At 43.5% G+C, this 24,221-nt stretch overlaps 1 protein-coding gene across 4 annotated transcripts in view; it reads right to left on the reverse strand.

Moving 5' to 3' along the window:
- Positions 1 to 4,336: 4,336 nt before the first annotated feature.
- Positions 4,337 to 24,221, reverse strand: part of adarb1b (adenosine deaminase RNA specific B1b) — a 175,896-nt gene continuing 156,011 nt past the window's right edge. For 2 of the 4 annotated variants that reach the window (XM_023981539.2, XM_023981537.2), the window contains exons 6-13: positions 21,285 to 22,210; positions 17,380 to 17,494; positions 16,748 to 16,916; positions 16,311 to 16,462; positions 14,701 to 14,869; positions 7,691 to 7,872; positions 5,737 to 5,915; positions 4,337 to 5,466 (exon numbers count right to left, since the gene is read on the reverse strand). In XM_023981539.2, coding sequence (XP_023837307.1) covers positions 5,290 to 5,466; positions 5,737 to 5,915; positions 7,691 to 7,872; positions 14,701 to 14,869; positions 16,311 to 16,462; positions 16,748 to 16,916; positions 17,380 to 17,494; positions 21,285 to 22,210 — 2,069 coding nt within the window. In that variant the 3' untranslated portion in view covers positions 4,337 to 5,289. The remainder of the gene's footprint in view (positions 5,467 to 5,736; positions 5,916 to 7,690; positions 7,873 to 14,700; positions 14,870 to 16,310; positions 16,463 to 16,747; positions 16,917 to 17,379; positions 17,495 to 21,284; positions 22,211 to 24,221) is intronic. The other 2 variants (XM_023981541.2, XM_023981540.2) reach the window with 2 other exon arrangements.

Below are 24,221 nucleotides of genomic sequence, written 5' to 3' on the forward strand. Positions count from 1 at the left end.
GGGCTCCATACGTTCTGCACAACAACAGTATACAACCACGCACACGTCGCAAAGAATGACACAACTTCCGCGAAAGAAAGTAAACTATGGTCTCCTTTATTTWTTTTTGCTCATTTTAATATATCTATTTATCCGTTTTTTTCTACATACGAGTCCTTTAAAAGTATGTCGTCATGCTTTAGGTGCAGCTTCAGAGTGGGAGCACATGCAAGATGGTGGTCCGGGTAGAGGTTGCACAGCGGGCGTGGGGTGAGGAGGGTGGAGGAGTTCTCTGACCACCCGAGTGGACCACYTAGGGACCACTTAACAGTCACCGCACGGTCAGGGCGGCCGACCGTCTTGACCAAACGACCGACTGGGGACTATAGACCACTGGGACCACTAGGTTATAGGGTTGCAGTTCAGCTTCTTGGAAATAGTTCCGACCTGTCCATTTTGGGGGACGGTTTGTGTCATGACATCATCGATTGACATCTTTAGTGCAGTCAAAAAAAAAAAAGGAACATACTATAGAGAAGCAGGCAGTCTTTAAAGAAAGTTTCAGACAGTCAGTTTATAAAGAGATTACGACAAGGGGGGAAAACAGAGGGGGAGGGGAGCCATTCTTTTTGCTCCCGTTCCTGGTTGGGCCTCATTAAAAAGGGGCGTTGGGGGTTATATTGCTTGTGACCTTGATCCAGTTCTCTTGGCTGAGGCCTGCATCGTGGCATGGTTCCCCCTCTGTCGGTGGGGGTAGGGGGACGTACATGATTCAGAACATACATTTGTATCACAAGGACACAGCAACACAGGACATTTGACTTTTGCTCTACAATGACTAGCAAATCTCTGGCCGTTGCAGTGAAAGAACCTGACTAGCTGTTTTTTTAAAGAGTTCTAAGTAAAGGACAAAAACAAATCAAATACATCCCAGCAGTTTCATGGGGGGGGGAACAAGAAGTAGTCAGTGAAGGAAGGAAGAATAGTTGCACAGGCATCACATGTTTAACCAGTATTAATCCTATCCCCATCATTCCACAGCAATATAACATCAGAGAGGTTCACAATATATACACCTTGGTAATCAACAGCTACAGAAATACTGAAAGAGCCCGACAAGTAAGATTCCATCACAAAGCTGGAATACAACAGAACACAAACCCATCATTTTATARAAATCAAATAAATTGGAAAAAATGAAAGTACAATAACTAAAACATTGTCATATTTTAAAATCAGCAATTTGTGCGTGAGAAACACAGGTGTTAAAAAAATAATTCCCAATTTTTATTTTGTTGCTCAAAAGAAAATTGTGGGAAAACACAAGGACATAATCTTTGGTGAAGATTCCACAGCAATCTCTAATATCCTGTTATGACGTTTATCGAGCTGTGTCATGCGCACACACACACTCACCTCACTTTAGACATACACACGACACACACAATGCTGGGACTCAAACCAAACACCCTTCCCCTGCTGTTTTGAATCAAATATATTGGATATAAAAATACACTAAGTAAAGAATATCTCATAATATCAATCCCTTTGCAGCGTGTCGGTTCAAATTGTGGTTTGTCACTGGCCATCAAGTGCAACGCACAACGTTCAATAATAAACAAATGTACAATGCTGATATTACAGGTATATGACCAGTCTATAAGAGAGAACACACAGGTAATACAGTAGCAAGTTGTCATTACTGGCATCCAGAGTTTATCACGTTGTAGAAATAGTTGAAATAGAAAAGATTAGCACACGGCAGACAGTGGAGAAGAGGGCTTATAGAAGACCCAGGTATATGGACCAATAGGACTTGGAGCGAGCATACACAGATTGGTCATTTGGTGGGTGGGTGGTACCAAACTCAACTTTGTAAAAACTCTCATGCGTTTCTTTGTGTTCCCTTGGAAGTTTACTCACACAATGAGCAATCAGCATTCGTGTTGCCTTTAAAGGCCCAGCGCAGTTTTTTCCTGTGTTTTATATCATTTTGTACAACAGCTGATTAAACTAACACTAGAAAAGTGTGAAAAAATGTTGATRAGTGTTATTTCCTGATAGTTGCTGGTTGAAAATACAATCTACACAGGACTTTTTAATCAGCAGGTTTGCATGGGTGGGAGTTCTGGCTTTCCATGGTGACATCACATGCTGTAAATTGGTTAATAGACCAATAACAAAGAAAGTTCCAAACCTCTCTGCCAATAACAGCTAGTTTACTCCCAGAAAGCCCAACAAAATTCTTGCTTTTTTGTTWAAAAAAAATCTTTACAGTAAGGTACTTAATTGTTACCCGGAAATGATTTGATATTGATATAAAAACGGCTGCATTGGGCCTTTAAAAGGTATTTAAATGATGACATAAGCTCTTCCCATCTCTCTATGAATGACATGACATATGGACTACTTTACACCTTCCTAACAACCCCAGATTGACACAAGATGTGTTATGTCACCTTACTTGTATTGTGTAGCATGACCATGACATATCAAACTGAGGTTGTTAACATAAGCATTTATAAATGCCCAGGGCATGGATGCATAATGTCCATGAGGCTCGTGCTTATGAAGGTGCAATGTAGCTCCTATGCAGTGTCATTGACGGAAAGACTTYATTCCTGTCATTATTCAGTTGCAGTGCAATCCTTCAATCCTCAAAAAAGAAAAAGTCAAAAGTTGCAATTCTAAAAACAAAGCCCCTCCCTCCCCAAAAACAAGTACATCCAAAGAGAGAAAAATGATTTGAAGCTGCCTGTGCAGAAATAAGATGCTGGCATTCAAAATTCACTCGAGGAGATCCTGGTGGTTCCCTACCAAATCAGCTCTGCAGACCTCGGAGACAGTTCCCATGCAAAGCCATGGCTTAAGTCAAGAAGAAAAAAACGTGCAGCGCCTACCCAATCCCCTAAACTCCCTAGGCCAAAGGACTCGAGGGGAATCACCGACAGCCTCCACCAGGGCCCCTGTTCAAGTATGGAATAGGAATGGGAATGGTTTCAATGACCAACAACGTCATCCAAATAAATAAATAAGCGTAAAATGTTCACAAGAGAATATTTTAAAATGAATGATGATTCAATGACTGTAACCACCATTTTGGATGAGTATTTAGCATCATGACCTACAGTGGGGAGAACAAGTATTTGATACACTGGCCGATTTTGCAGGTTTTCCTACTTACAAAGCATGTAGAGGTCTGTAATTTTTTATCATAGGTACACTTCAACTGTGAGAGCGGTAATTAAACAAAAATCCAGAAAACACATTGTATGATTTTTAAGTAATTAATTTGCATTTTATTGCATGACATAAGTATTTGATCACCTACCAACCAGTAAGAATTCCGTCTCTCACAGACCTGTTAGTTTTTCTTTAAAAAGCCCTCCTGTTCTCCCACTCATTACTGTATTAACTGACCTGTTTGAACTCATACCTGTATAAAGACACCTGTCACACACTCAATCAAACAGACTCCAACCTCTCCACAATGGCCAAGACCAGAGAGCTGGTGTAAGGACTCAGGGGTAAAATTGTAGAGCCTGCACAAGGCTGGGATGGGCTACAGGACAATAGGCAAGCAGCTTGGTGAGAGGAAAACTGTTGGTGCAATTATTAGAAAATGGAGAGAAGTTCAGATGACGGTCAATCACCCTCGGTCTGGGGCTCCATGCAAGATCTCACTCGTGGGGCATCAATGATCATGAGGAAGGTGAGGGATCAACCCAGAACTACACGGCAGGACCTGGTCAATGACCTGAAGAGAGCTGGGACCACAGTCTCAAAGAAACACATTAGTAACACACTACGCGTCATGGATTAAAATCCTGCAGCGCACGCAATGTCCCCCTGCTAAGCCAGCGCATGTCCAGGTCCGTCTGAAGTTTGCCAATGACCATCTGGATGATCCAGAGGAGGAATGGAGAAGGTACATGTGGTCTGATGAGACAAAAAAATATAGCTTTTGGTCTAAACTCCACTCGCCGTTTGGAGAAAGAAGGATGAGTACAACCCCAAGAAACACATCCACCCGTGAAGTGTGGAGGTGGAAACATCATTCTTTGGGGATGCTTTTCTGCAAAGGGGACAGGACGACTGCACCGTATTGAGGGAGGATCGATGGGGCCATGTATCGCGAGATCTTGGCCAACACCTCCTTCCTCAGTAAGAGCATGAAGATGGGTCGTGGCTGGGTCTTCCAGATGACAACACCCGAAACACACAGCCAGGGAACTAAGGAGGTGGCTCCGAAAGAAGCATCTCAAGGTCCTGGAGTGGCCTAGCCAGTCTCCAGACCTGAACCAATAGAAAGTCTTTGGAGGGAGCTGAAAGTCGTATTGCCAGCGACAGCCCCGAAACCTGAAGGATCTGGAGAAGGTCTGTATGGAGGAGTGGGCAAAATCCCTGCTTGCAGTGTGTGCAAACCTGGTCAAGAACTACAGGAAACGTATGATCTCTGTATTGCAAACAAAGGTTTCTGTGTACAATATTAAGTTCTGCTTTTCTGATGTATCAAATACTTATGTCATGCAATAAAATGSAAATTAATTACTTAAAAATCATACAATGTGATTTTCTGGATTTTAGATTCCGTCTCTCACAGTTGAAGTGTACCTATGATAAAAAATTACAGACCTCTACATGCTTTGTAAGTAGGAAAACCTGCAAAATCGGCAGTGTATCAAATACTTSTTCTCCCCACTGTATGTGCTTTTAATACAGGGGCAAGAATGTAATAAAATAGGAAAAGAAAAAGGTCAAATCTCACAATACGTAAAAAATATACCATGAAGTCATACGGCATTTGAGTTTCCTAGTGTAATTACATTTAACTGAATAACAGAAATGGAATCCGGCCAATCATTGTACATTCTAGTTACAGAAGTACTTATATAGTAACTACATGGTATATGGACAACCTCATGTAAAGTCTTACAAACAAAAAACAACTACTAAATAGGATTCCAGTTTAAAATACCATACATTTTTATTTCCATAAGGACATAAAAAGGTATTTGAATTTTAGTTGGTTTAAAACAAACAGACAGACACAGCAAGTGATGACGTCACAGCGATGAGGAATGAGAGCAGAGTMATTTGGACGGAGGGAGGTGGCCAGAACCACGTGCATTATTTCTCACACACTCAGACAAACATACACACACACGCATGTACGCACACACACGCACGCACGCACGCACACACACGTGAAGTCTCAGTGGCTGGTAGTTTCGAAGAGCCTCTCTCAGGTCTAGAGAGGGGGTTGGGGTGCAGTGGGTTGAGTGAAGACGTTCCCCCCTAATTGCCCGATCAGGAGTTGAGGGAGAACTGGTCCTGCTCGATGGGCTTCTTCACCCAGGCCCCCAGGCCCGACTTGTGGAAGACCTTGATCAGCGTCTGCTTGGCGTTGTGGTACTCTACAGCCGCCTCCTTGGCGTCGTGGTACGAGCTGGGCTTGGACACCTTGATCCTCAGTGTGGATGACAACTGGCGTGGGGAGGGGAGCAAAACAGATGTTGAGATAAGCAGAAGACTACTTTGAATAGGATATTGAGGAGCAACTTGTACAGTGCATAAACGTACAACCACTTGATCTGTGCTCCAGCTGGTCTTAATGTGTTGTGCTGCACACACCCTCTGTGAGTAGTGCTGATAGTCATAAACACTAATTCAAGGAGAGCCCTTGTGGTGTGTGTGTGTGTGTGTGTGTGTGTGTGTGTGTGTGTGTGTGTGTGTGTGTGTGTAACCATTCCGTACCTTGGAGTGCAGGCGAATAAAGCGGCTGTAGAGGGCGTGCTTGCAGAGGCGCGAGGCGCGCCCCATGTCGTCTTTGCCCGTGGTGGCGTTGATGACCTCCAGCGCCTGGTCGCCCACTGCCCAGTTCACGCTGAAGTTGGGCGCCTTGCCCGGCTGCCTCGCCTCTGCGTTGCTGATGCCTGGAATCACAGATAGCCACTCACTCAGCAGCTCTAACTCCACCTTCTAACAGTGAGCACGCAAGTCTGAGCCAATGGGATTCAATGACGAGCCTAGGCATTAACTCTGAAAGTTAACTCCCTTTTCTAAAAGGAAGCACGCAAGTCTAACCAACCGCAAATGTGACTCATGCCCGCTTTTATCCTTCTGAGAGCAAGGCATTCGCTCTGAAAGAAAACATATGACTCTTCAGGTTTTGGTGAAGGCTTCTCATCGTGGTTAACTCAAGCCTTTGCTCCACAAGCGAGGGCACGACGGGTCAAAGTCGCAAGTCTTTGTACGTTAACAAAATACCCATCAAAACATGATGCTGCAATGTCCACCTAGTGTGTTTGGGATAAAGCCTCTATTACAGTACATGTGCTCCTCCAAGCAGGGGCCTAGAGAGAAGATAGATTGGAGGCATAAATCCTTCTTTCAGCGGAGGGTGTTAAACGCCTCGGTTCCTTTCTCTTCTGCAGTGCACTGGGCTGCCTGGCTGGGGGATTATGATTTAAAGGGCTGAATGCTGAGCGTCCACAGCGCAAAGCTCCTTCACGGCAAAACTCCCTAAAGCGGAAGAAAAGTTAATAACCCTCCCATTATCTCTTTACCTGCAGTTCAGGGAGTCATCGGAGGGGACAGAGAGGAGGAGGAAGAGGAGAGAGGGTAAGGTAGGCGAGAAGGAAGTTGAGCGCACCAGTTGGGACAGCTATTGCATTTGTGTGAGATCTGGAGGGAGATCAGGGCCATGTTCATTCAGGCACACCATAGCAAAACATTTCAAAGAGCCGTGCAATGGAAAATAAAYGACAATATGCTGTTACTAGGTAGCCCTCACCCTGCCTTAGCCCCTACCCTGACAACAGGTGTAGGAGGTGGTTTGGACAGTGGGATGGAAGGGGGAATGCACATTATTTTAGCTGTARGTGCTATAGAACGCATAGCCGGTTCCAAATGCCACAAAACAACTTGACAAAGGGATATATAATGAAATATCACAACAACAAAAAAGCCTGGAGTCGAATAAACATGTTGAGAGTATCTAAACAGATCTGACCTTATAACAAATGGTTGCATGGATTCCACCGATTTGGCACAAAGGGCATCAAGTTATCCAAACTCACACAGGAAGGGTAAGTAAATGTCACCTCAGATGACAACTGCAGTGTTTCAATAAGACTACGGTAGGAGACCCATCTATGTGATTACCCACGGTCCTGCTGGGTATTTACCGTAGACATTTATACATGATTGGTGTTTACCCTTGTGCCTACAGTGGGCTTGCCCATGGAGTCACAGTGTCCAGTTGCATTGGTCTTCGCAGAGAAAGCGTGAGGAAACAGACAAGAGGCCAACTAGCCTCCTAGCCACCTAAGCAAAGTGTTGAAAGTATTGGAGTGTTTGAATGTGCATGCGGTGGTACTTGAGTTAGTCTTAGCGTGTGTGTTCTTTGGCATGAGAGTCTACGCCCGTGTCGTGGTCATTAAGCACCAAAACGGGTAAAAAACGGGGTGGGACTGAAACAGGAAGGGTCTACCTTCGACTCATTTTAGTTTTCTGTGGCAAAACGTTTTAAAACATGTTCTGTCGTGTCCCCCAAAATGAACACGACCCTGAGCGCATGAGAGTCTAGATGCTAGAGTATTTAGATGAGAGTCTAGATGCTAGAGTATTTAGATGAGAGTCTAGATGCTAGAGGGTGGGGGGGGGAAAAGATGTAAAGGAGTCAAGGTTTAAAGGTGAGGGTACTGACCGCTCAGTAGAGGCCTGTTGAGGCTGAACTGTTGGGGCAGGTCCTCGATGTCGGCGATGCGCTGGTACATAGCCCGGGAGAGGTGGTCGGCGTGGTACAGGCTGCCCAGGATGATGCTGGAGAAGTAGATGGGCTCCGTGAAGTAGCTCATCAGAGAGCCCTGGATGCCCAGCACGTTCCATCTGCAGCAGAGGGACACACACGCATAAGTACACACACACATACACACATGTGTACGTACAAGTGCGCACGCATAAAGACACAGAAAAAAGGTACACACACACAAACACTCCCGCACAAACACACACACACACACACATAGGAATGGCTGCTCTGACTCGGAACTATCCAATTCCATTTATTCCACCCTACATTCTATGTTGTTACATTAGCTGTCCCATCTTTCCCATACATTTCCTTCCACACGCTCTATGAAGCTATACCAATTGCCTTGGAGAGCGACAATTTCGAAAAGGACACACAAGGCAGACCATTACCAGATGACAGAAACAAGACCCTGACAAACAGCTTTGATAACTGCCGCTCCTGTCTCCTTCTGACCCGAGGCAGTGTGTGTGTGAGAGTGTGTGAAATTAAGCCACCGACTAGAATCGCAGTCAGACATGAGTCTAGGAGACCACTCATTTTCTAGTAGCCCCCCCGGCAGGGACGTCTTCCATATGCAACGGGGGGTTGATAGTTGGACTGTATCAATACTGTTGTTCAGCCCCTCCACCCACCCACCTTATTTGATTTACGTGATTTTGCCCCTTATGATAGAAGCTAAACTCAGTGGCCATGGAGGCTCTGGGGTGCACAATCAAAAAACATAATCAGACAAAACATACCACTGCTCTTTCCAAAAAACATGCACACACACACACACACACACACACACACACACACACACACACACACACACACACACACACACACACACACACACACACACACACACACACACACACACACACACACACACACAACCACACACACACACAAACTTGAGTTTTAAGGAGGTGGCGATCAAGCTCAAGTGATTGGGGCTTTTGAGGGCCTTCACAATCAGTTGCTTTATCAAAGAAAAAGCAACTCTGGAGAGTAACACTTCTAATGAGCCAGGAACAGGAGGGAAGGAGCCGTAAACTAGACCTCCATCGTGTACCTTAGAGCCGCTGGGCAGGCCATGTAATCCAAGGAGAAAGGTGTAAAAAACACACTGAAATTGCAGGGCTAAGTCAAACAACGCTAGWGCATTTAGGTAAATAGCCATCGCCYAGTCATTAATCATCCGTACAGGAAGAGATGGCAGAAGGGGCATTTTTTCCCCCTCACCATTTTGTTGCAATGGTTATGTTAAGAGAGGACCTGTTGTGTAGAGAACAAATGGAGGGTAGTCTGTTCTGTGCTGTAAAGTGGGGACACTTTCTATGCCTTGCTCTAATCGGYCTATGAGCTAGGTTAGCTGTTAGTGCACATGCTACCTGTATACTGTCACCCCGTTTTCTTTTGACTTTTAGAGTTACATTGTATAATAGCAAGGCCATTAATGCTTGCTCAAAAACATTAGGTGTGACACTCCTGTTGGCATTGAAATTGGAGGAAGGGACTAGGAGGGAGAGTTATGGAGTAGATTGCATCGTACATTAAATGGGGAGGGATAGATAGCTGTGCCTTGACTGTGGACAGTGAGCAGGGTCGTGGGCTGACTGCGAAAACACCTGGGTTGGACCCCATCAATTCAGCTGCCCCTGATATAGCCTGAATCAAATAAGACTGGGCCTGAACAAAGTGGGATATACAGGATAACTACTAGACACTAAGTGCTATCACCTACAGTACCAGCCAAGAGTTTGGACACACCTAATCATGCCAGGGTTTTTCTTTCTTTATAACATTTTTTGTATTGTAGAATAATAGTGAAGACATCAAAACTATTAAATAATACATATGGAATCATGTAGTAACCAAAAAAGTGTTAAACAAATCAAAATATATTTAATATTTGAGATTCTTCAAAGTAGCCACCCTTTGCCTTGATGACAGCTTTGCACACTCTTGGCATTCTCTCAACCAGCTTCATGAGGTACAGTAGTCACCTGGAATTCATTTCAATTAACAGATGTGCCTTGTTAAAAGTCAATTTGTGGAATTACTTTCCTTCTTAATGTGTTTGGTCAATCAGTTGTGTCATGGTATGAGGTGGTATACAGATGATAGCCCAATTTGGTAAAAGACCAAGTCCATATTATGGCAAGAACAGTTCAAATAAGCAAAGAGAAATGACAGTCCATCATAACTTTAAAACATGAAGATCAGTCAACTTTGAAAGTTTCTTCAAGTGCAGTCGCAAAAACCATCATGCGCTATGATGAAACTGGTTCTCATGAGGACCGCCACAGGAAAGGAAGACCCAGAGTTACCTCTGCTGCAGAGGATAAGTTCATTAAAGTTACCAGCCTCAGATTGCAGCCCAAATAAAGAGTTCAAGTAACAGACACATCTCAACTGTTCAGAGAAGACTGCGTGAATCAGGCCTTCACGAATTGCTGCAAAGAAACCACTACCAAAGGACACCAATAAGAAGAAGAGACTTGCTTTGGACAAAAACATGAGCAAAGGACATTAGACTGGTGGAAATCTGTCCTTTGTCTGATGAATCCAAATTTGACATTTTTGCTTCCAACACCATGTCTTTGCAAGACGCAGAGTAGGTGAACGGATGATCTCCGCATGTTGTGTTCCAACGTGAAGCATGGAGGAGGAAGTGTGATGGTGTGGGGGGCTTTGCTGGTGACACTGTCAGGGATTTATTTAGAATTAAAGGCACACTTTACCAGCATGGCTACCACAGCATTCTGCAGCGATACACCATCCCATCTGGTTTGGGCTTAGTGGGACTATCATTTGTTTTCAACAGGACAATGACCCAAAACACAACTCCAGGCTGTGCAAGGGCTATTTTTATTTATTTGTTTTATTTAATTTTACTGCCTCAGAAACCCGGATCCGGAGCACCCCCACCCCCACACACTGATTAGCATAGATAGCATAGCTTCAGAAGTAGATAGTAGCATCAAATATCATTAAATCACAAGTCCAAGACACCAGATGAAAGATACAGATCTTGTGAATAAAAGCCACCATTTCAGATTTTTTAAAATGTTTTACAGGGAAGACAAAATATGTAAATCTATTAGCTAAACACGTTAGCAAAATACACCACTATTCTAACTCCATCAGTTTCTTACTCCTTCAGGTGCTATCACCATTCGGCTCAACTAAGATATTGATAGCCAATAACCTATAAAAAAAACCATCAGATGACAGTCTGATAACATATTCATGGTATAGGATAGTTTTGTTAGAAAAAAGTGCATATTCAGGTAGAAATCACAGTTTACAATGCACCGACCATCACAAATCCACTAGAATTACTAGATAGAGCAACGTGTATGACCAATTTACTCATCATAAAACATTTCATAAAAATAGACAAAGCATAGCAATGGAAGACCCAGTTCTTGTGATTTCAGACCATATTTCAGATTTTTAGCGTTTTTCAGCGAAAACCAATAAATCGATAAGTTAGCATACTACATGTTCCAACGTTACCAGAGCATCGATTCCAGCCAAAGAGCGCTATAACGTAACCACCGCCAAAAGATATTAATTTTTCACTAACCTCTCAGAATTCTTCCGATGACACCTCGTAACATCATTTACAACATACATATACAGTTTGTTCGAAAAGGTGCATATTTAGCCATACAAAACCGTGGTTACACATGAAATACTAGGAAATCAAGCCTCAAATATGTCTGACGTCATCTATCAGAGTGATCTAGTTTAATTAAAAGCTAATCATATACTTGACTAAAAAATACAGGGTTGACAGGAATCGAAAGACAAATTAGTTCTTAATGAAACCGCTGATTTACATTTTTAAAATTATCCTTACTTTTCAAATACAGGGTTGGCCAAGTGAAGCTATACCAAACAAAATGGCGATATGTGCGTTTAAAATATTTCGACAGAAACACGGTTTATCATATTAAATATTGCTTACTTTGAGCTGATCTTCCATCATATTCTTGGGCAATGTATCCTTTCTATGTTATAAACGTCTTTTGGTCGATAGATGTCCTCTGTCCTTCGAAATGTCCATCACCAACACCGACACCCTAAAGCGTGTCCAAACTTTCAGAGTGCACGACAAAGAAATTCCTCAAAATCGCACTAAACGGATATAAATTGATATAAAACGGTTAAAATTCACTACATTATGATGTTTTTAAACAACTATAACGACTGAAAACATGACGGAGAAATACTGCTGGTTAGAAAAACGATTTGGAACGAGGCATGTCCGATGTCCTTTACGCTTCAGGTGCACGTTAGAAAGGGTGGTCTCTGTACATTTTCGTCTTTTATAATGGCTGTGAACGTCCCATCGATTCCATTGAAAACGTGATGACGTACAGACACCCAGAGGAAGACGTAGGCAGTGTCGGTTTCTTCATAGCATTCACTGTCGCCTTAAAAACAGACCCCAGATCAGAGGTAAAAATTTCTGAAATCTGAACCCTGTCATGAAAAGTGCTGTAGAAATTGTTCTGTACCACTCAGAGACAAAATTTCAACTCCTATAGAACTATAGACTGTTTTCTATCCAATAATAATAATATGCATATTGTACGATCAAGAATTGAGTACGAGGCAGTTTAATTTGGAAATGTAAAAAAAAAAATAATGCTAACAGCTCCCCTATTGACAAAAGGTTATTTAACCTTTATTTAACTAGGCAAGTCAGTTCAGAACAAATTCTTATTTACAATGACGGTCTACACCGGCCAAACCCGGGCCAATTGTGCGCCGCCCTATGGGACTCCCAATCACGGCCGGTTGTGATACAGCCTGGATTCGAACCAGGGTATCTGTAGTGACGCCTCTAGCACTGAGATGCAGTGCCTTAGACTGCTGCGACACTCGGGAGCCCTATTTGACCAAGAAAGAGAGTGATGGAGTGCTGCATCAGATGACCTYGACTCCACAGTCACCCGACCTCAACCTAATTGAGGTTGGGTGACTGTGGTTTGGGATGAGTTAGGACCGCAGAGAGAAGGAAAAGCAGCCAACAAGTGCTCAGCATATGTGGGAACTCCTTCAAGACTGTTGGAAAAGCCTTCTTCATGAAGCTGGTTGAGAGAATGACAAGAGTGTGAAAAGCTGTCATCAAGGCAAAGGGTGGCTACTTCAAAGAATCTCAAATCTCAAATCTATTTTGATTTATTAAATTTTTTTTGGTTACTACATGATTCCATTTGTGTTATTTCATAGTCGTGATGTCTTCACTATTATTCTACAATGTAGAATAATAGTACAATGTATAAAGAAAAACCCTTGAATAAGTAGGTGTGTCCAAACTTTTGACTGGTACTGTATAAAACAACTAACTGCTCTAGAAAACCAGGCCACTACGCAACTTTGCAATCCTCCATTAATAATTTGTACAATATTATTGTTGTACTTGGATGCAATTTCTGCACTCTATCATAGGCCAATCTTAACAAAACTAGCTGAAAACACACTAAATGATTGCAATTACAGAAGTACATCAAGAACTAGTTTGACCAAACCGTTATTAATCACGCATTAAGCCTTTCCTATCAATGATTTATATTTACACTAGATGACTGTCAGAGGGCGCTGTTTTAAAGCCARCGTGCCTCCACCTTGACACATCCCCACCATTGTAAAAAATATTTTGGAAGCTATAGAAATGCATTTATTAATGTAACATTTGTTTTTGCCACTTTTATTCTATTACAGACACCTTAATGCATAATTATATTATGTGAGCTAACATAAAAATAAAAGATTAAGAAATACATATAAATATTTTCCTTAAAGTATAATTTGTTGAAAGTACTAATGTTACTGTCTCCACTACAACAAAAACATACTTAAATACATGTAATTTTGTCCTTGAAACATTTAATTGAAATACTGTAGAATTCCATTCAAAACCTGCTTTTTGGTTTAGTCTAGAAGGTATARAGCTTTTGTCAAAATTGACTTTTCATAGCAGGTTTCAGAGAACTTACACAGAAGGTTAGGAGAATTAACGTAGCAGGTAAGGATAATTAGGTTAACGTTAGGAAAAGGGTTAGGGTTATCTAAAATATAAAAAATAATTCAACTTTTGACGTCAAATTTGACAAAAGCTGTATGCGATCTAGAAATGACCCAGCTTCTTCTGGGGAGTGCCAATATGGCCGACCGGTGGCTTCAAAGCCTCTCACTGGCCAATACATAGAATCAGCAATACAGGGTTAATATACATCAGTGATTCATATGCATTAAAGAGGCAACGCTGAGTCTGCTATATGGGTGGAAGTGGCTGATAGATACTCTACATCAATGCATAATATGTGTGTATGTGCATGTGTTTGCTTGTGTGTGTGTGTATGTGTATGTGTGTTCTTGTGTGTGTAGGTGAAGTTCTTTGGGGTAGCGGGTAGATATGCCAGAGCCCGCTGTCACAGGACACTGAAGGAAGACAGTGTGTGTGTGTGTGTGTGTGTGAGCTTGTCTGTGTGTGTGTGTCTCATAAGTCTTGACACCTCTTTATCTGTCTCCTTCCGTGACATTACCACAGCACACATTGGCAGACACCACCGTAACTTTATGGGTGAATCCGCACCCTGCACTAATATCAACTTAACGGACACCTTAACACAGACACCAATAGCCTAACTCTGGTTATATACTATAGCTGTATCTACCACAACAGCAGCTTACCGACTGTAAAGTTTGCACTTCCAAGTGCAAATATTGGGCAAGAATTAGAGTCAAATTCATATAAACTCTATTTAATGTCCAATTKAATTGTTGAATTGAAACAAACTGAACCACACCACTTATACATGGTGTCTCACAATCTTGCCGGCTTTGGAGGAGGATATGTGGTGAAAAGGATACCGAAAGGGGACACAAGGCCATGTTACCTTGCGATCTTGTCACTGCAGGACATAGTGAGCAGCCTCTCTCCCTGCAGCACCCCATCCCATGTCTGGATGGTGTTGCTGGTCCTCACAGGGATGGTCCCCTCCCCAGACTCTATCTTGGTCCTCAGCTGGCCCCGTGCCTTCCGGTTGGGGTGGCGGTCTCCTTGGTCTGTGGGAGGGGGACAAGGAAAAGACAGAGGGATGAATGGATTAACCCTAAACCAGTTTCTGTCAGTTTCTGTATTTTCTTTCAAATGTATCACATAAAAATCAACATTTTCATGAATGRGGTCAATAAGCCATTAATGATCAGTACCAGCAATATATAAGCGATCCTGGCCGCCTGTACACTCTTAACACAGTAGATTTAATTTAATTTAATTTGACAATTTAAAATGCATAAAATATTACACCAGGCAAAAGATGCATATACCAAAATTGTTGAGGATACATACACAAAAAAGTCAAGATACTTGTTTCCCATGTGGTCTTCTAGGGCATGTGACACCAAATCATCTCGACAGTGCGAAGGATACAAAAGACAATAACTTTAAATACAACTTCATTGGATTAATCACAGCATTTCTACATGTTGGAAAGTAATTCAAAAAGGCTAACAAGCCAAATCAATCCACTGACTAATTGTACAAGGGTATTTCCTTTTGTGTTTTTGCGTATGCCGGGAAACAATGTGACAGAAGCATTTATATGTGACATATTAAGAGGGTGAGTAATCAGAGAGAGCGAGAGAGAGAGCAAGTGAGCAAGAGAGAGAGTGAGCGAGAGAGAGCGAGAGCAAGAGAGAGCGAGAGAGAGCGAGATAGAGAGAGAGCGAGACAGAGAGAGAGAGAGAGACAGAGAGAGAGAGCGAGAGAGAGAGAGAGGAGACATGGACAAAGACCCACTAATTAATAGACTTGTTGAAATGGGTTTGTAATGCGCATTTGGACATTCAAAATTAAATTCTAATTAAATGAAACCAGGCATAAGAGGAAAACATACAGGAGTTAATTGAATAAAATAAACAAGCTCCGATATGGAATTCTCAACAAGCGTAAGATTAAATTTAGAAAATGTGTCAGCCAGCTAAGTGAGGGGAATGGAGACTGAGTTGACGTGGGGGTTGATTGAGTCTGGCTGTCACATGGGACAAGGTCACTAAAGATGGCATGCCACCAAAACTAATGGGACGGCCCTATATGTACATGTTCACTTAGCATCGGAATTTAAGCCATTGGCATTATAAGCTTACAGTCATATGGAATCAATGAGTGAATCACAATAAGCCTTGCATTGAAGAGATAGTTCAGCGAATTGCATTCGGTTAAGAACAAGAAGCGTATGGTCGGAAATGCTGTTTCCGTGTTTATATGAGCGTGTATCACAAATGTATCAATGAGTAGAAGATAATTAGGCGTCATATAAACTTAAGGGCAGAACGCATTCACATCGAAAAGCATTGTGCAGGCGCCGGATAGCCAGACATGCACCTGATGAAGAAGGCAGGAATCATGCCATCATTGTACATTGTGGCACAAGAAGGGTCAGCAAGAGGTTTGGTAACATCTACTAGTGTCACAGGTAAGCGGGGAGGAGGCTGCGCCTCATACCTTCCATGCCGGCCTCATGCGGCGAGAAGATGCGCGCGTCTCCGCAGGGCGAGGTGCTGATGTAGAGGTGGAACTGGACGTTGTCCTTTAGCCGGTAGCCACGCTTGTCACAMCGCATGAATATGGACTTCTGCTGCTCCTCCTTGTTGTTGCTAGGAGACAGAGGGTGAAGGGGGGGTGTAAAGTGTTGGCAGTGGCTCCAAATGTCACAGAAAACAAAAACAACTAAAAGAAATCAGCTGAAGCAAGAACAAAAAAAGGAACGCCATGCTGCAATTGAAGCAACATTGCAACCGTGAACTCAATTTTACGACTAAATACAAATTCAACTTTTACTAGGACTTCCATGTCCCACTGAAGGCTTCAACAAAACAAACTCTAATTCAAAATGGGAGCCATTTTGTGTGTTTGTGTTTTCATATGGCCTAACTTCTCACCTCAGGAAGTGCTCCAGCTGGGCGTAGAGGTACCGGATGAGCGAGCGGCGGGCGATAATCTCTGCGTGGCAGTCGTTGAGCGCCAGGCCGCGGTCGCTCATGTACTCGCCGTTGATGCACTTGGTGCCCGTGGAGACGCAGATCACCTGGGCCTCTTTCACGTCCGTGCCTGGGGGTGGGGATCAGAGAGGTTCAAAATCCACCTTTACATTCAATAAAAGCCATTTGTGTTTATTGGTTATACTTTTCTATCATTATGCKATTTCATTGACATTTTATTGTATTTTTGATAAGGGACATGTAGGCTTTTAGAAATATGTGCATGTGTGTACTCGTGAATAAAAAAAATTGTAAATTGTATGAGGAAAATTAGGCTAACATAGCCAATGATAAACAYCAGCTTAAGTCATGGACATGGACCCCTCAAAAGGAAGATTTTGATGTGCACCCTGATTGACAGGTGGTGCTAAGAAGATTCATTTCCTCCCATCTACACACATTAGCCTCCTGCAGACAGTATGGCTGGGGTTTTATGGTCTGTACAAATCTAGTGGTGTACTGTTCGACGGCAACAGCAACGCTCCGAGGGTGGAGAACGMCAAGCTCCCATTAGGCGGAGTGACAAAGCGTACCTGTTGTCATGACGACTCCCGCCAGGACTTTCCGTCGCGCGTGGGGCGAGGTGAAGTTGTCCGTCAGCTCGCTGAACTTGTCCACCACCAGGCGAGAGACGGCGTCGGCGAGAACCTGTAGAGGTGAGACACGCAACACAACAAGCACAGGCTTCAGGTAGAGGCTGRCTGTTRGGAATGAGTTTATCCTTCCCAAATCCTTAAACATCAAAGCTCTAACTTAAACCTAAGATCAGCATCTAGGAGCAACTTCATCATGTTCCACCACGAGCACACATGCCAGAGTCAGCCATGTGGACTTACTAAGCAGAGTAGACACCCTCAAGCACTAGTCGTCACCTGTCAGTGTATTCACATACACTATATACAAAAAAGTATGTGGAAACCTCTTGAATTAGTGGATTCGGCTTTGCTGACAGGTYTATAAAATCATGCACACAGCCATGCAATCTCCATAGACAGATATTGGCAGTAGAATGGCCTTATTGAAGACTTTCAGTGACTTTTAACATGGCACCCACCGTCATAGGATGCCACCTTTCCAACAAGTCAGTWAAAAAAAATMCTGCCCTGCTAGAGCTGCCCCGGTCAACTGTAAGTGCTGTTATTGTGAAGTGGAAACGTCTAGGAGCAACAACAGCTCAGCCGCGAAGTGGTAGGCCACACAAGCTCACAGAACGGGACCGCCGAGTGCTGAAGCGRGTAAAAATCYTCTGTCCTTGGTTGCAACACTCACTACCAAGTTCCAAACCAAGTTCCAAACGTCAGCACAGGAACTGTTTGTCGGGAGCTTCATGAAATGGATTTCCATGGCCAAGCAGCATCACACAAGCCTAAGGTCACCATGCGCAATGCCAAGCATCGGCTGGAGTGGTGTAAAGCTCGCCGCAATTGGAGTCTGGAGCAGTGAAAAAGCATTCTCTGAAGTGATGAATAACACCATCTGGCAGTCCGACGGACGAATCCGGTTTGGTAGAATGACCAGAGAACGCTACCTGCCCCAATGCATAGTGCCAACTGTAAAGTTTGGTGGAGGTGGAATAAAGGTCTGGGGCTGTTTTTCATGGTTCGTGCTAGGCCCCTTAGTTCCGGTGAAGGAAAATCTTAACACTACAGCATGCAATGACTGATGATTCTGTGCTTCCAACTTTGTGGCAACAGTTTGGGGAAGGACCTTTCCTCTTTCAGCATGACAATTCCCCTGTGAACAAAGCCAGGTCCATACATAAATGGTTTGTTGAGATCGATGTGGAAGAACTTGACTGGTCTGCACAGAGCCCTGACCTCAACCCCATRGAACACCTTTGGGATGAATTGGAACGCCGACTGCGAGCCAGGCCTAATCGCCCAACATCAGTGCCCGACCTCACAAATGCTCTTGTGGCTGAATGGAAGCAAGTCCCCTCAGCAATGTTCCAAAATCTAGTGGAAAGCCTTCCCAGAAGAGTGGAGGCTGTTTAGCAGCAAAAGGGGGTCCAACTCCATATTAATGCCCATAATTTTGGAATGAGATGTTCGACGAGCAGCAGTCCACATACTTTTGGTCATGTAGTGTTCTGCCTAAAGAGAAAATAACTTAAAAAGCAATGCAATAAAACTGGATTGAGGCTGAAGTACATCTAGTTGTTTTTAGCATGTGGCTCCCTTCGCCACATGAAAAGAAAATCCACTTACCCTTTCACTGACAAAAACATGGTGAAGAATATTAAGGACAGAAATGTGAGTTGTCCTCATTTGAGCCAAAAGTCTTATACAGTCGGCATATATAGAATCGAATCTCAGCAGGGGCCTCGAATGGACTTAACACATCTCTTTTCCTTGACAGTGGCCGTTCCTTTTGCTCGCTTTTATCCATTTACTAATACAGAGGAGAATGATTACAGCCAAGGAGAGGCGACGGCTGAATAGGCACAAATTAAAAAGATTAGTCCAAATATTACTTCCCCGGTACTTCAGAGTCACCCGGTTGGAGTGGGATAATTTGACTTCTGGGAATTGGTTGCAGGCAGCACAGAAACGTGTGGACGTCTGTGTTATCCGTCGTGGGACAAAACAGCCAGCCAAAAACAGTGAAACAATTCCATTCTGGCAATAAAAAAACAGAGTACTCTATCACTCATGTTTTCCTGATTTTCCAATTAGCCCTGTCCATATGGAGCGACCGCTTCAGCTGGGTTGAAGGTACATTTAATAAATATTAACCGACAGAGAATTAATAGACCAATTAGCGGGTGCAGCATCGTTGACACGAGCTGCCGGGTTGAAGGAAGCAGACCGATGACAAGTGGAGGGAGAGTAAAGAAAGAAAGCGGGAAATGTTCCTCGGGGGGAAAGGACAATTGAAGCTGTTGACAGTGTGCCCCACAAGCTGCTTTCCTGTCCAGACGGCACTATCTCTGCACACACTGGCACGACTTTGACGGTCACTTCTGTGATGGGAAAAAATCCCACACCAATCCCCCATCCTCACCCCCCAATTCATATAAAACTGAACCAGCGCTAGAATATTGACAGTCTTTGGAAAGGGAGACCTTCTTTGAGCACCTTTAAGCCTGGGTTTACACTCCACCAAGCATTCCAAGTAGCAAAACTCAGTGTGGAGCCCTCCGTGTGAAAGTCACAAAGTGGTTACGGAGCACGCCTAGTGGAGTGCAAATCCAGCCTAAGGGAGGGAGTGGATCTAGATGCAGTCTGACTTCCAGCTACAACACCCCCAATAAACCGTCACTGATCCCTAGCCCGAACCGCAGTCTCCATCCCTAGACCCAGCTCTCTCCCACAACAACGTGTGAGTAGCACCGCATCATCATATTACATTTGAAGCAAAATCACATTKGATATCGAAAGTCTTTCTCCATACAAGAGTGTTAAAAACAACATCTTCAGAAATAGCGCTTTTATTTAGGCTAACAAGTGACGTAAAACACGACTTAACTGAAATAATTGTATTTCAYGTTTCCTACGGAATTAACCCTAACTCTAAACTCTGAGAACCCCTGACAGTGCTTCAACTTGAATAGGTCTCACATCTAGGTAAGAAATAGCCTGGACAGTCAATACTGTTTTTTCCCCRCAACACAACTAAAAAAGGCGATGCTAAATAAGATAGAGGTATGATATCGCCTGGTGTTCTCAGCTCCAAATTAGGAGATGTGTAAATAGATGTCTTGCATGTATTCACAATTGTTTCACTGTTGAAGCACCGCACATTTTCATCTCCCGTCTCATCTTCCATCATCCGTCGGGCCTGATCATTTCATCTTCATTTTCAATGAAACCCAGCGATGATTGGCAAGAGAACTAAACGTTCCGGTGGGGACTTCATAAAGAAAATATTTCAAGATATGGAGGTGGTAAAGGCATGCGACTGATACTGGGATTCTTTAGATTAGCTCAAAGGCATTGCGTTTAAAAGGCTTTCGGATGTTGTCGTTTGTAATATCTAAAAAGGATATCTAACTGAAATCAACAAGAGAGGGATATTTTTAATTCCAGTAGTGAAAATACCTCTGTGTCCTCAGAGCTTTAAAACTACATAAGCCTATTGAACGTTTTCCCAGTTTAAAATATGACATAAGAACTATTCTCAAACACTGAAATTCWCAGCAGATTGCTTTCTTTGACCAAAACATATCCAGATATTCCTAAATGTGTAATGCACTCCCATTTAAAAATCCCAAATCACAACAGTGTTTGAGAAAGCCTTGCATAAGTGTTTTGGCTTCTGGGGAAGCTCTGATGCCTTTGCTCAGTTCCTGAAAACATTACATGTAGAGTATAAAACACTCTTTCCCATTAAAAATGGTCAGCGACTGCAGATTCTATGTTCTATGTCCTGTTTTAAAAAGGGCCTTGACTGGGGGCAGAGTTGGCTTGTTCAGAGGGACCTAGGTTTGGGCTCTTACCTGGGGTAGGTGGAGCTGCAGTCCCTCTCTGGGGATGGGCTGTCGGGAGGGTGTCTGGTCCAGCTGCATGTTGAAGAGGGCTGAGAGGGCTGCCTGGGCGGCCCGGGCCTTGGCCAGCTTCTTGTTTCGTCCAGAGCCCTCAAACTGCTGTGAGTCCACCGACACCTGCATGACAAAGTTCTTGGCGTGGCTCTCACCGCTCTCCGACACAAAGTCGTACTTGAGGCCCGGCCTCAGCTCGTTGAGGATCATGACGGGATTCTTTCCGCTCGAGTTCGAGGTGAAGGAGGAGGGAGGGGGCAACGGCGCCTGGGCAAGGTTAGCACCTGGCGTGGAGGGCAGGGGATACTCTCCCAGCGAGTTTAAGGAGCCGCTGCCATTGGATCCCAGGTAAAAGGAGTCCTCGGGTGGTGCGGGCGTCTCAAACCCGTTGAAGAGCATGTCTGGGAAGTCGGCCTGATCGGATGTGAAGTCCGTGTTGACTGTCAGTGTCCGGCCCATAGCCAGGTGCGCCTCGGAGGCGTTGGGGAACTGGACAAAGGAGCGCAGGGCCTTCTCTGCCGCATTCAGCTTGGCCTTCTTCTTAGTCGGACCTGAGCCCTCGAACAGCTGCCCATTGACCTCGACGGTCATGACAAACACGGGAGCATGGACCGGACCTGTTTGAGACAGCAGCTTATACTGTAGCCCCGGCTTGATTTCATTCAGCTGCATAAGGGCATTCTTTGGTAGAACCGGGCCCGGTGTTTTCTTACGCTTCTTGGCCCGGAACTTGGACAGCGTGTGGCCATTGTTGCCCTCCTCTAGGGGGCGCTTCCTGCTGCCCCCGCCACTGCCATTGGGGAGCTGCTCGCCTACAGCTGCCCCCTCTTTGGAGGAGACGTTGTCCAGGTTACGGTTTTCCTTAACGTCGGTGCTGCTCGAACCTGCGGTGCCCAGAAAGAGTAACTTACAACGCCTTCGTTGCAGGATCTTGTAAATGTAAAATGTATAGATTCCTATATCACTCTTTGGAACTGACCTGGTGATGTGTGTTATCTTTATTTGGTAGYGAGGCTTAACCGATAATACATTTAACAAAGGATCAAACATACATCTAAAAGGAAAATCCATTTAGAAATTACGTTTGAGAAAAATAGCCTGAAGCACATGTCATAAATATAAATTGTAATARTGATAGGACAGTACATTCTTGGATTTTATAACATGGCAAGAGGGATTTCATCTATATAATACATGCAATTATTACATCAATGGGGAAATCAGTGATGTGGAAATATTGTAAAAATCAGGCCAGCATAACAACAAAAACAGTGAGTTCCTCCCTCTACATAAGAGAGAACTATTTGCGTTTCCTGGCCTTTTTTGTCAGGGAGGGTTTTGGTTAATATTTGTCAGTTTAGGGAGGGGTCAGGCGGAAAGATGTGGAAGAGTTGGGGTACACACACGCATATGTACACACTGATCTTTACTTTACGGGCAGATGTTATGACCTGTTCTTTCTGCTTTAATGATAGGTTGGCGCTATATCCTAGAGTGCTGAGCTAGTGCTTTAGCTCTCATAATAGTGGAATTGCAGCTCTAGAATATTGTAAGGAGCACACATCACCAGGTCCTGTTGGCAAAGTGGATGGAATGTTGGCAAAATTTTCATTTATAACATCCTCCAGCAAAGGCTTGATAGGTTACTCCTTTCGGTACTCAGGGGAGAGAGAACCGGCAGTGCAAATGAAAGGTTTAGTTGGAGGATGGAGGGTGCAGGGAAGAGTGTGAGGTGGAGTTTGGGTATCAAAGATGCAGGCAGAAGAGGAAGAAAAGGAGGGGAAAAAAACAGCAAGGAAAAAGGACACATTCCGCAAGACCAACAAAGTCTGACAAGGATGACAGGGTCCAACCTGAGATTTGGTGCCAGTATCAGAACGCTTTTAGATCCACTCATGTCATCTTTATACAACCTCATTTCTATGATATCTGTTACTTGCCTCTTGGTAACACAGAGCTCTACTTAAGAGAATAAAAATATGAAACCCAAAAATATTATATTAACGCATTTTCAAACGAGATGAACTACATAAGAGGCTAAAGGTTTCTGAAATTGTGAGATCAGAGCTTTCGGAGCTCTGTTGGGGTTTCCAACGACTTCTGAACAACACAGAATCCTTACTTCTGACAGGTGGCGATGTTCGTCAAGTTTCTGCATACTAAAATGCATCCCAGAAGCAAGACAAAACATAGGAATCCTGCTCTCACGTGTTTCCCAATTCTCTTATATATATATATATCACCATAGACTAATACATATTATCCTTATAATGTGCACTTGTGTGCCACTCAAAATGCAATATGTCTACATATGTGCATTAATATATACAGTTGAAGTCGGAAGTTTACATACACCTTAGCAAAATACATTTAAACTCTTAGGTCAGTTAGGATCACCACTTTATTTTAAAGATGTGAAATATTAGAGAGATGATTTATTTCAGCTTTTATTTCTTTCATCACATTCACAGTGGGTCAGAAGTTTACATACACTCAATTAGTATTTGGTAGCGTTGCCTTTAAATTGTTTAACTTAAGTTGGGTGAATTTTGGCCCATTCCTCCTGACAGAGCTGGTGTAACTGAGTCAGGTCTGTAGGCCCCCTTGCTCGCACACGCTTTTTCAGTTCTGCCCACTACTTTTCTATAGGATTGAGGTCAGGGCTTTGTGATGGCCACTCCAATACCTTGACCTTGTTGTCCTTAAGTAATTTTGCCACAACTTTGGAAGTATGCTTCGGGTCATTGTTCATTTGAAAGACCCATTTGCAACCAAGCTTTAACTTCCTGACTGATGTCTTGAGATGTTGCTTCAATATATCCACATCATTTTCCCTCTTCATGATGCCATATATTTTGTGAAGTGCACCAGTCCCTCCTGCAGCAAAGCACCCCC

The sequence above is a fragment of the Salvelinus sp. IW2-2015 genome, linkage group LG36, assembly GCF_002910315.2.
Source record: "Salvelinus sp. IW2-2015 linkage group LG36, ASM291031v2, whole genome shotgun sequence".
Lineage (NCBI taxonomy): Eukaryota > Metazoa > Chordata > Actinopteri > Salmoniformes > Salmonidae > Salvelinus > Salvelinus sp. IW2-2015.